This window comes from Alternaria novae-zelandiae (genome assembly GCF_023758075.1).
Source record: "Alternaria novae-zelandiae strain BMP 2774 chromosome Unknown scaffold_8, whole genome shotgun sequence".
Lineage (NCBI taxonomy): Eukaryota > Fungi > Ascomycota > Dothideomycetes > Pleosporales > Pleosporaceae > Alternaria > Alternaria novae-zelandiae.
The window spans coordinates 134,889-147,842 of NW_026056968.1; the positions used below are offsets into that span (position 1 = coordinate 134,889).

General features: G+C 42.4%; 2 protein-coding genes across 2 annotated transcripts; both read right to left on the bottom strand.

The window, feature by feature from the left end:
- Nucleotides 1–1,964: 1,964 nt before the first annotated feature.
- J4E88_004535 (uncharacterized protein) lies at nucleotides 1,965–3,385 on the bottom strand (the record flags this gene model as incomplete). Its single annotated transcript, XM_049398180.1, has 2 exons — nucleotides 1,965–2,422; nucleotides 2,482–3,385. The coding sequence occupies 2 exons, from the start codon at nucleotides 3,383–3,385 to the stop codon at nucleotides 1,965–1,967; spliced, it is 1,362 nt and encodes a 453-aa protein (XP_049255741.1).
- Nucleotides 3,386–6,123: 2,738 nt separating this feature from the next.
- Nucleotides 6,124–7,744, bottom strand: J4E88_004536 (uncharacterized protein; the record flags this gene model as incomplete). The annotated part of the gene is made up of 4 exons (XM_049398181.1): nucleotides 6,124–6,512; nucleotides 6,576–6,681; nucleotides 6,732–7,432; nucleotides 7,738–7,744. 4 exons carry the CDS (start codon nucleotides 7,742–7,744, stop codon nucleotides 6,124–6,126), a joined length of 1,203 nt encoding a protein of 400 aa, XP_049255742.1.
- Nucleotides 7,745–12,954: the final 5,210 nt, after the last annotated feature.

The following is a 12,954-nucleotide window of genomic DNA, read 5'->3' on the forward strand; positions in this document are numbered from 1 at the left end:
AGGTCGACTGTGAGCTTGTCCAAGTCAACCGTGCTCAGTATTCTCGAGAGATTCTCCAGCATGATGACCTCGGCGTAATACTCCATGAAGAGAAGGCCATCGAGGCTAAACTCCAATAGAGTTCTCGAACCAGATGGGGCCAAATCGGTAGTCACTTCGATGGCGTGTGCCCCGACTGCGCGATAGAGCGACATGGTACCTCTACTCCGTAGTATGGGTTTGGCGAATCGTTCTTCGTAATATGCCCCTATAGGACGGGGATTGATCTTGATACTCTTCAAGTTCGTAAGCTTTCCGATGGCATCTCGAACGTATTTGGCCGCTGTGCTAAAGCGGTTCTGGTGCTCGACCAGTCTTTTGAGTGTGCCTTCGTACTTTTGAAGCCAGCGGGTATAGCCACCTCGGTCATTCCAACGAACCACTAAAGCTGATCCTGAACCTCTTCTAGTAAGGCCTTTCCAAAGCGGCTCCGGAAGCTTGACCATGGGCCATACAGGTCGGGCAGAATCCATGTGTATGTAGCTCTGAGGGTGTGGACATCCCATAGACGGCTCTTCCCACGGCTCTTTGATATATCGAAGGTCCACATCCAGATTCGTGTTTAATATCTCCGGGCCGAACTCCAACTCTTCCACGTATGTGCACAGATGCTCGTTTTCAGACAGGTCCTTCAGAATGGCCAGACTCCATGGCATCAGGCTGAACTTGGATGAAGAGAGATGACGCTGCAGGAATGCGTCTTGGGTCTTCGAATGGATGATTCGACTAGCGAGACGGAGACTAGAAAGGCTTATGGGGTCAAGGATGAAGCTCTCCCCGTCTGCGTACGACGCCCGTGAGTGGCAAATCTGCGTCCAGATCTCAGGAGGTAAACCTTCAAACGTAGGTTCTGGTTTTCCAGGGAGTGGCGGCTCTGACATCGCTCGTGCGGAAAATAGTTGAATGTGTGCCAAGCTGCGAAGTGGTGGTCAAGAAAGGCATTTGGCGACGTATAACAGGAAGTGAGCTGGAAAGGTTTGTCCGTCTCCCTGGAATCGCTTTCTCACAGGTGGGTAAGCGACTATGACACGCGAAAGATAATCATCTCTCCTAATACCATGGCTTCTATGGCGATTTCGAGAAGAGACCATAATCAGATGTCAGGAAACCAAAGTCTCCTGCAATATGTCGCCAAACAGTTGTGGAATGGGTAGGTAAAACAGATGTTTACGTCTCAGAAACTCCACAATGTTGACTGGGCCCATTAATAAAGAAGGTTCTAGAAGATTACCGTAACTGCTGCACCAGAGGGAACAGGTCAACCCAATCGCCCACTTGCAGTGTTTTCCAGTGCCAGCATCTATGAAGTGACAACGCCCAGGGTAGCTCGGGGTTGCGTGGCCCTTGCACATAATTGAGCTGCAGATGGATGCTAAGCCTTCGTGTATCTGCCCAATGGAGGCGCACTCGATCAGCCACACGTTGGGCGGCCGTATTGCATCCGGTTTGGCTGTTGAAAGAGAAAGAACCTCATGATACCCGAATGATGTACCTGGTATGCGCAGAAGTGATAACGTGGTGGAGATCGCATCTAGCTCGCGACAGGGTGCGAGGCATTGGATGGGGTGGCAAAATCCTGGTCAAAGCTTCTTGGCGTCGTGTCTCTTTCCGATGGTCCCGCGACGCGAAGATGACGCGACATTCCGCCCTCAGCTTTCTGACCACCTGCGCCCACTTGGCCCCGACAGCAACACCTCGCATCGTCGAGCAGTCCCAGGTCTGAATCAAGACAACACACGAGAAATGGTTGCTCAAAGTAAGAAAGCCTGCTTATTGGGTCACTTTAGACACAAAGGAGATATCTGGCGCATCTGAACAGGTTCTATTGAAGGTATCGAACCACGCCCATCACCCGAAATACATACGACCGACACGTCCACCAGCGCATAAGCACGCTTCTGCTCCAACCCCCAAACCCGACGCGCTCAAGACCTCCTCGGAGCCGCACTCGTCTTTCCAATCCCGCCGACACCTACACCAAAGGTTCCCGGCCTCTTGCTTGGCTGGAAGCTCATCCGTCTCGTCTCATTTGTGGCGGGCTGGGAGGGAGCCACGGGAACGGGATCCGGTAGAGTAGGCGCGGAGGTCTTCGCCGGACATGGCTTTGCTGGAGGAGACTTGGAGGGGGCTGTGAAGCCGGCAAACACAATCGGAGGGGCGGCAGAGGCGACATGTTGAGTCGCGCAGGAGGTATTCCGTGCGTTCTGCATAATAGCAGGAGGGGCACTGAAGGTGTTGTAGCCGACGAGGGGTACCGAAGAGGCAGCGGCCACGATGGCTGGAGTAGAAGCGACGACGACACTTGGGCCAGCCTCGACAACCCTGTTGCCAAAGACGCGCAGACCAGACAGCGGATACCGAATGCCATGAAGGCGCAAGCCACCTAGACAATGATTAATAAATGGTCTTCAAATCAGTAGAGGAGATGTTAGGAGAACATACCTTGTGGAAGGAGAGGACAGGGGAGGCCATCACAGGCCGCCATGGCGTAGTCCAAGTAAGTCTGGAACTGGGTTCCGTCGATACCGAGCTCCGCAAGGTCAATGCCAGCATTGCCCGCAAGAGCCCCAACGAACAACACCACGACGGTCATCTGAAGACCTCCCGCCTCCACCATCCGGTGGATATACTCCTTGAGGGCGTTGAATATGGCGACCTGGGCGTCGCGCTGGTACATATCGCGGCCGTGCTGAAGAGCGATCGGCTCCAGCTCGTTCACCCTCTTCCTCTTGGCCTCAAGGGCCACCTCCAGCCGGTTCCGCTCGCAGAGAAGGGTCGACACCGTTGTGTCGTTGCGCTTGTGGATAATGGCATCTTTCAGCCGGGAAATTTCGTCGCACTTCGACTGAAGCTCCAGCTTCAGCTTGGCGATGGTTTGGTGGGAGGTGAGGCGGTCGGCGTCAACGGCGGTGACGTTGTAGTGTCGCTCATACATGGCGACTTTGCCAGTCAATTTATTGATCTGGCGCTGGAGCGTTTCGATGGTGGCCTCACAGTCGACCAGCGACTGCTTGCCGGGAGGGGGGACGTAAGCGGCACCCGAATTCTGCTCAAATGCCAGCACTTGAGCTTTCAGGGCCGCTATCGTCTTGTCGCGAGAGAGGACAGCAAGCTCACGAACCAGCGCGGCGAGAGTCCCGACAGAGGAAGAGAGGGCACGGCAGGCGGGCGGCGAGGATCGAAGGACACAGCAGCCGGCGAAAAACCATGCCCCAACGGATAGATGGGGACCAGCCCCATCCTCCAGCGCGGCTGGGAGGAAATCCAGAAGGCCGAACGAAGTTGCGACCTGGAGAGCGAAGAACATGACTGCGGCCAGCGCAAAGAAGAGGAAAGTAGACGACATGTCAGTTTGTTTTGAGGGTTTGTATGTCGTTCTAAGGAGAGTGTGAGATGGATGAGCAAGTTAAGAGCAGGAAGTTGACTTTACATACTGGCTGAGAACTGCAATATGTGCTACTGACTGCTGTACGTTGCGACAATACGAAAGTCTCTATTGTCTGGAAGGGGGTGAAGAGCGCAACACCCTCACTAACACCGCGACCACAAGGACTACAATAGCTTTCATGAATTCGGCTGTGTCTATTCGAAGTGACTGGAGCTCTCTCATCATAGTCATGGCCAAAGTCTGGCTTTGCAATAAGCCCATGACGATAGACACGATCACATACAGCTTTCACCTTCACCGCGGGAACAGCCAATGTCGCCCGCATCATCGCGATCTGGCCAACTCTCGGTCACTATACGTTTCATCGTAGGCATCTCACATTGATTCTATCGCTCTACTGCCGCATGAGATGTGCTTGAACTCTCCTACTCGTAGTGCTCCTAGGACTATGTTTCCTGGGTGACATAAGCAAAGGACGACGCTATTCCCAAATGGGACGAACAAGTGAACACGTCACGACTGACTGCAGTGTAGAGTAACCATTCGACATTGATGGATAAATTGCGGCAGTTCCAGTCGCTTGCTTACGGTTACTGTAGAGGTCGATGCATGCGTGAGTATGGAGCATGTGATCGCCTTACCCAGCCTTCCAGAGGTGTCAGAGCGGGGAAGCATCAGCCCGACGTCTTTCCTGTTGTACCCTTCACCCAACTCTTCCTAAAGCATTACATTCAAATGATACGCACCACATATATACCTCAGCCATGCGTCTCATAAACTGTACGACCCTAGAGCTGGAAGAATTCATCGGCAGCAATACTCCAAAATACGCCATCCTATCACACACATGTAAGAAGTTGACTGTACAAACTGCATGTGAGTCTTACACTGACTCTGTATCTTCACCTTTGCAGGGGGTTGCGAGGAGGTCTTATTCACCGACTTGCCTCTTCACCAAGCTACAACGGTAACGAAAGCTGGATACCGAAAGATCAAACACACCTGCAATCAAGCGTTATGCGATGGGCTACAATATGCATGGGTAGATACATGCTGCATTGATAAAACATCGAGCGCAGAACTGTCAGAGGCTATCAACTCCATGTTCAATTGGTATGCGCGATCTTACAGGTGTTACGCTTTTCTCGAGGATGTGTCGGCGATCGATATCGAGGGTGAGCTCTCAAAGAGTCGATGGTTCACCCGTGGCTGGACTTTGCAAGAACTGATCGCACCTCCCCTCGTAGTCTTCTACGATGCTGCATGGACAACGTTCGGAACTCGGAGAAGTCTGGCACCCACAATAGCCCGCATCACGCGGATTGACTTGGGGTTTCTGATTGCTGGCGTATTATCTCCTTGGAGCTATGGGAACAGGCTTGATAGCTTGTGCATAGCGAAGAAGATGTCATGGGCAGCATACCGTGAAACAACTCGAAAAGAAGACGAAGCATATTGTCTTATGGGGATATTTGGCATAAACATGCCTTTGCTTTACGGCGAGGGCGAGAAGGCTTTCGTGCGTCTGCAAGAAGAAATCGTCAAAAAGAACAACAGCGATGACTCCATTCTAGCATGGGATCTGGAGAGCGAGCGAGCGATATCTTCTGCGCGTGGAGCAGCTTCAAATATTGCCCAGTCGACACTCACTGGCGAGATACTGGCTAGTTCGCCATTGGAGTTCAAAAACTGCGGTGGTTTAGAAATGGCGCCGGCTACCGGCCCGCTCTTGACTCTTGACAGTGTTGGTATCAGCACTCGGCTGCCTCTCGTCACCATGCAGGTTACCACAGCACAGCATGTGAGTGAGAAGCTCTTGATCGGCCTTCTTAGTTGTTCGTTCCGCGCGAACAAAAGTTCTCACATGCTTGGCATCTTACTCACTCCAAAAGACTGGAGCATGCACGCAGTCTCCCCACGCCACATGGTGCGGAGATCAACTCTTCGAGGAACAAAAAGATCAAGAACGGTTCTGGTGACTTGCCGGGATGCTCTCGAAAGCACAGACTTCCAACAAATTACCATAGTTCCATACCTTCACCGGGGCCCTGCTGGTCCAGCTCTGTACAACAGATCGTATGTTATTGATGAGACGCCGAACATATGGACTGCTGGACTTCGCTTGCTTCACGTAGAGGGATGGTATGGTAACGAATACCCGCAATTTGGCGGACAGATGCCCCAAAAAAGAGATATGCTCAATTGGGACGCTAGTTCTCGGACATATACTCGCATCCGTGACGACCCGCCAATACATGTACTGTCCTTGGCCTATTCAAGTCGCGACACCCACCCAGATGTGGCTTTCACGATTCACCTCGAGATGAGTCTCAATCTCGCTACCGTCTACGGCCCTTCAGGGCCACGCACGGAAGACGACATGCGGAGAGTTTGGGATGCATTACGAGATAGGAGTTGGCAGACGGATCCGGATAGGGTAATGTATACGCATGGCAATGGGCGTCAAATCCATTTATCTGTCGACTTGAAAGAGAAAAGAACCATTCAACAGTGGCGGATTTTCAGCGTAGAGATTGATGTCGTTGACGTCTCGCAATTTGGAAGTCGTGTAACTTCATGATCATTCGGGATATCGGTATCTCGCCTCCACGTGATGAATATAGGGCTGGTTACCACGAATACTATATTCATTCGTCTTGGGCATGGAGAGATGAACAAATCGACGCGAGTGACCTTTAACAGCTCAACGCCGCAGCAAAAGCCACAGCCAAGACAGCCGTGACACTCGCAGCGATCGTCCCTGCCGCGCCCGTCTCTTTGGGCACTTCAGCTCCAGATGTACCCGACGCATCCCCACTCTGCGTCGCGTTGTCACCATCTCCAGCTTCCGTCCCATTCGAAGCGAGCGGTTTGGCCTTCGAGAACAGCAAGCTCTGCACTACAGCCAGCGCACTGAACACCTCACCTAAATTGCCGTCGCTAGCAGTTTCCAAACTATCCGCATGATCCCATGAGTGCGAGCACTTGACGTCTTCCGAAACTTCTTCGCATATACCGGCGGCGGCTTTGGCGGACGCTTCGAGCTTCTTGGTGAGCGGCTCTGCGAGGGAAGGGGCGGCGATAACTGCACGGGCATACGAGCGTGCGGTGATACCTTTGAAAGAACGCATATCGATGCTGCACTTACCATTACGTTCGCAGGCTATCTCTGTGAGGATATCGTCTTCGAAGAAGATATTGGAAGAGTTCACGAAGCCTTGTACGGCATCGGTCCATTTCTGTTCGCCGTTGGTCTGCCGGTGGCTATTAGCATGAAACTGGTCAAACAAGGAGAGATACTCACGATGTTCTGCATGATAGCAGAGCCCTCTGTATATACCGAGTGGATGTACGACCACTGTACGCGATTGGCATCCTCGCAATTATCCAAGCTGGCAGTACCGTCGTAAACATCATAATCATCGCTGATCAATCCCCGGTCCTTGGCCCAGGTATACGATTTATCCGCCCATTCAGAGTATGTTTCGTTACCGGTAAGCTTGGCTAGGCGGGCAGCCAGGAGGAAGAAGTCGCCGGTGGCAGCATTGGATTTGTAGTCGTATCCAGACTGGAACGTGAAGATTGTATAACGAAGACCTCCTCCACAGGTTTCTTCGTCCCATCTTAGCACCTGCACATCGAATACTTCCGCAGCGTACTCAGCCCACGATCTGTTCTCTGGTGGTGAGAAGCCAGTTTCGGCCGCGGTCAGGGCTGCTAGAGCCCAGGTGGTTTGATCCTCGTTGGTAATTTGTCCAGTTTGATTCGCCGGCATAAAGGCATAATCCTCACCAAGCTGCGCTTGGATACCTTCAGAAACGATAGAATCATACTGGCTATCGCCGGTTAGGTAGGAATAGTCGATCAGCGCGTTGAAGACGAGACCGGCTTCCCACCAGTAGTAGGGTTTGGGGAAGATGCCGGGGATTCCAGATTCGGACACGCTCTCATTGTAGAAGGTAACGAGACCGTTAGCAAGCGTCTTTGCAGCACTTTTGATGGAGTCTATCGATGTTAAGCTTTAGTTACGCAAGTGGGGACGACCGTTTTTACCCTGGTTCTGAACATCCAAGTCTAGCGCGGCGGTAGAGCTGATGATGCATGATAAAGTGAGTGACAGGACGCTAGCGCGTGCGAACATGATGAAAGACGAAAAGAGTGTAGTTACGCTGCAAAATAGAAGTTGACAGTAGAAAAGCCAGTAATTCAAAAAGCAACAAGACAGGAAAAGCTGCTAGTGATGTTTGTCAGGTGCCACAGGATCAGCGCTAGTATTATCAATCCAGCCGCTGTGCTATGCGTCCAGTCACGGTTCATCGGCTAGCTAGCGCAGAACGCCTGAACCTACATAGCCTTGTTGCTCATCTCGCATAGCTATTCAGAGGCAGAGCATCGTATAAGACGTAGCTACACCTTATCTAACTATTAGATTTTTGTAGGTAACTATAGCCGCTAGCTAGTTAAGGTTGTTAGGGGCGGAATAAGGCGTAGGCGATAGTTAGATTAAATAGAATTATTCTCTATATAGCTTAGCGTACTATATACAAAAGAAAACTAAAATCTAGCTCTAGAATATATTAATAATATATTTATATCTTGTCTTTATAGAAACTATAGAGGCGCTAGTACTCTCTTTACTAGTATTTAACGCTAAGTAGCTTAAAGTACCTTTACTACTCTTTAAGAACGCGTTTAAGAACCTAGATATAGCCTTCTTAAACCTTAGAATAGCTAATAATATACTAAGTAAGAAAGGTAACTCTAAGCTAATTTAACTTATATACTACTTATAATATCTTTATATTGCGTTCTTAACATAATTTAGAAGAACCTTATTCTACTCTCTATAAGTAGTAATAGCAGCCTAGGCCTAATAGTAACATTATATAAGTATATTATAAGTATACTAATATAGCCTAAAAGTACACTAGATAGCTACGTATATATTATCTACCTACTACCTACTTATATAATATAGAAAGATGCCTTAGGCAAGGCTATTAATATAAGAGGCCTAAGAACGTAATATTAACGTATTTCTAATATAATCTAGTTCTAATATAAGAAGGCCTAGAAATACAAAGAGTGTATATTCTCTTTACTCTTCTTAAATATAATTATATAACGTTAAAAGTATATTTATATAAGTATTAAGTATTATACTACGCTTACTAAGCTACTTAAGGCTTATTATTATTCTAAAATTATACCTAAGGTAGAGAATATACTTAGAAGTCTAAGAGATACTATTATACCTAATAATAAAATAACTTACTAGAAGTAGGTAGCTAGGTACGTTTAACGTGTACGCAATATATTCTTAATACACTTCTACTAACTTTAAAGGCTCTACGCTACAACTCTTAGACGCTTTATAGGTAGTAGATCTTATAGTAACTAGTAACTAAACTATAGATCTATATACTTCTAATAGTAATATAAAGTAAGAGATACTATAGACAGAAACACGTTTATAATACATAGTAACTAAGTTATAGAGTCTTACTAGTAATAAACTTTAGTTTATTAAGTATATAGCCTAGACATATAAACTTAAATATACTAAGAAGTATATCTTCTACGCTATTAGTTCTAAAATAGACCTAGAATACCTTAAGAACTTATTTAATAATAGCCCTCTAGCAGAGAAAGATAATAAGAGAGTATATAATGCTATAGTATTAATGTCTACTAGAACTCTAAGGTGTAGTAAGTAACTTTATACTATATTATATTTAGCGTACATTTATAATACGTTTTAGAATATAACTACTTCTATAGAGATAGGCAGCTAGTTAAATAAGTATATAATAAGGCTAAGTACTATATTATAATTCTAGTAGATCTAGTATCTTATCTATATATAATTATAATATATTATAGAGAATATATATATATCTCTTCTTCTTCTTTAATTCTAAGCAAAGACCTAAAAGCTAAGCTTCTTGTAGTTATTCTTTCTATATTAACTCTAGGTCTTACACGTAGTAAGTCTACTCTCTACGCTTCTATAATATATTATAATAATATTCTAATTACGTTTAGCTAAGGCTTTAGTGTTCTTCTAAGTCTAGGTATAGGTTAAGAGTAAAGGCTTTAGGTCTATTAAGAAGATATATATTATACTAGCGAATAAGAATAAAATTAGAAGCTTACTTAAAACCTATAAAGCTATAATATACCTTTATAGCTCTAGTGTAGAAGGTATTATATATAAGCTTAGAACTAAGCATTAAGACCTAGCTATAGTAAGCAGCTAGTAACGCGCTAGAAATATATTTCTAACATAATATAGGCGTATATCTAATAAATATACTCTACTAATAATAGTATATTTATATACTACTTTCTTAATAAGTAAGCCTCTCTATTACTTTAATAGAATACGTTCTAGATAAATATATTATATAAGCGTATCTATAGTAAGTAGTTTAAGTTACTCTTTGCTATCTTTAATAAAGATACTATAAAATATAGGTAAAAGTACGTTAACGCGCCTACAACACGTTCTAAGTATAATATAGTAATCTCTCTTAGAAAGGTTATTATAGATATTAATTCTATAGAAATATATATAGAGGCATTTACTAAGTTCTTTAAGCTCTATTTAGAGGTATTAGAAAAGCTAATTTACTTCTACTATCTTTATAGAGATAGTATTATAGGTATTACTATTAATATAGATAATAAATAGTTATAAGGTTAGTTATATTCTACTAGATTGCGTTAAGAATACGTTACTAATATAATTCTATAAGCTAGAGACTCTTTCTCTAAGAATTTTTAGAAGTTAACTATAGATAGAAATAGTATTATCTCTACATAGTTTGCCTATATAAAGCTTACTTTCTCTATAGTATTAACTGCGCTATTTCTAATATAGAGTATATAGAATACTCTATTTAGAGGCGTATAAAAGCTCTTCTTTATTATAAATTACTAGATAAGTATTATACCTATATTAGGCTTCTGTAAGGTATAAAACTTCTTTTAATTACGTATACAATACGTTCTTATAATATAGTAGAGAATAAATCTAAAGTAGTTATAGATTAGGTAGCTTATAAGGTATACTTTATTATTATAGATAGTCTTATAAAGTGTAATAACTATATAGAGTAACGTGTTTAGAACTTATTAGAGCGCACTTCTAATATAGCTAAGTAAGCTAGCATAAAGTTATATTGTAATAGAATTAATAAGACTTTACTTAAGGCTATTCTAATATAAGTACGTTTAAACATATTAAGAACGTACTAGTAATATATTTTAGCTTCTATAAGTAAGATCTCTAGAATATAGAAGAATATAAAGTAAAAATAGTCTATAGCGTCTACTATAAGAATAGATTACGCTATAGCTATATATAGAGGTACTTTAAGGCTATAAAAAAAGAGAGTAAGTCTACTATATACAACGTGTTTTATACATAGTCTTATTAAGTTTAGAGTAGAAATTAGAGTACTAGAACCTTATTATTATTAATAATAATAATAGTATCTTAGAGTAAGCTAATTTATCTAGTTTTATTATATAGAGTAGACAACTAAGAGATAGAAGCTGCAGGCGCTCTTCTCTAGCCTGCTCTTCTCTAGCCTACTCTTCTCTAGCTTACTTCTCTCTAGTACTAGAAGCTAGCCTAGAGTAGGTCTACTATATTGCGTTCTTATTACGTTTCTAATACACTCTTAGGCCTAACTCTTCTTAAGCTCTAAGGTAGTAGATACTTAAGAGTAACTAGGCTATTATAGAGAGAAGAGCGCTCTTAGAAATTAAGAAGAAAAAGATAGAGCTATAGAAGTAAAGGCTGTAACTAAAGAAATATAAGATAGAACTAGAAGAGCGTAGGTAGTAGCTTTAGAGAGATAACTCTAGCTAAATTATACTATAAACGCGTTCTAATTACAATCTAGTATAGTTACTATATATACTAGAGTCTATAGATAGAATACTAGCTAGTAGAACGTAATAGAAACACGTTATATATATAATCTAAGCCTATATTAACCTTTACCTAATATAGTAAGGCGTAACAAATTTTCTCTTACTAGTCTAGCCTTTTGCCTTTCTTTAGAGTTAAGCGCCTACCTACTACTATTCTTTCTTTCTCTACTTTCTCTCTTTACTCTACTATAGAACTTAAGACTATGTATTAGTATATAAGTCTTCTAATAACGCGTTTCTAACGTAATCTAATTATATTTAGAATAACTATCTATAGTATAGCTAACTTAGTGTTCTTTCTTAAGAGATACTACTATTTAGTAAATAGAATAGAAGTAGGTATTATCTTATCTACTAGAGAGAGATCTTCTATTGCGCCTACTATTACTAGCTTAATAGGCTACTTTGTAGTGTAAGTGCGCTAAAATTATATATAAAATACGTACTTACAATATTATAGTAGTAGTTTAGTAACTATAGTGCGCTAGTAAACTACGTTAAAAGATACTACTCTAACTACCTAGTAGCGCCTGTACCTATAGAGTAATTATTAATAGAGTAAGAAAAAGAAGTAATATTCTTCTTTAGAGGCATTATTTTACTAAGAGACTCTACTCTTAGAGTGTTTATAAAAGACCTACTAAAATATATTTCTAGCGTAATTCTATTACGTTTACTAGCTAAGGTGTAGGCTAAGGTATAGTATAAAGTACTACTCTAGCTAAACTAACCTCTACTACTCTAAGAACGCGCTTCTCTAGACTTAGACTATAAGCTTCTATAAGTAGATAGCTCTAAGTATAATATCTTACTATAGAGCAAAGCTAAAGATAATATAAACGTATCTACTATATATTCTATATTAACTCTACTAGCTACGCCTCTAACAAGAGTAATACGTAAGAGAAAGAGAGATAAGACGTAGAAAGAGACTATAGAGGCTTTAATTTCTATTCTACTTTATAAGTCTACTAACTTAAAGTGTAAGTAGAAGAAGAGTAATATATATATCTTCTCTAACGCGTAGTAACTACGTTACTAACATATATAGGTAAATTTAAATAAGGTTAGACGCTTACTTTTAAACTAGAAGCTTCTAACCTAATATAAAACCTATAAATTAAAGAAGAGAAATAGTTAGTAAATCTATTTCTTTAGCAAACGCGTTACTTATATATTATAGAGTGTTGTCTAGAGGTCTTCTACTAATTAAGAAGATACTTTACTTTTCTAGATAGATAGTTAGTCTCTCTATTTAATATATTATTATAATATTATATACTTCTATAATTAGATTAATATATCTATAAGAAATATTATATAAACGCGTTATTAGCGCGTTTTACCGCTTAACTTAGTAATAGATATAAGTTTTAGTATTTCTATTTATGCGTAGCTGTGCGTAAGCTACGTATATACTCTATAGCTACCTAGGTTATATAACGCTAAGCGTATTAGTTATAGATTAAGTAAGTTTAAGTAAAATATAATAATATCGCAATTATAACGTAATAGCTTTTTTTTAGCTACTACTAACTCTATTACCTACTAACTACTACCTTAAATTACTACTACTCTCTATA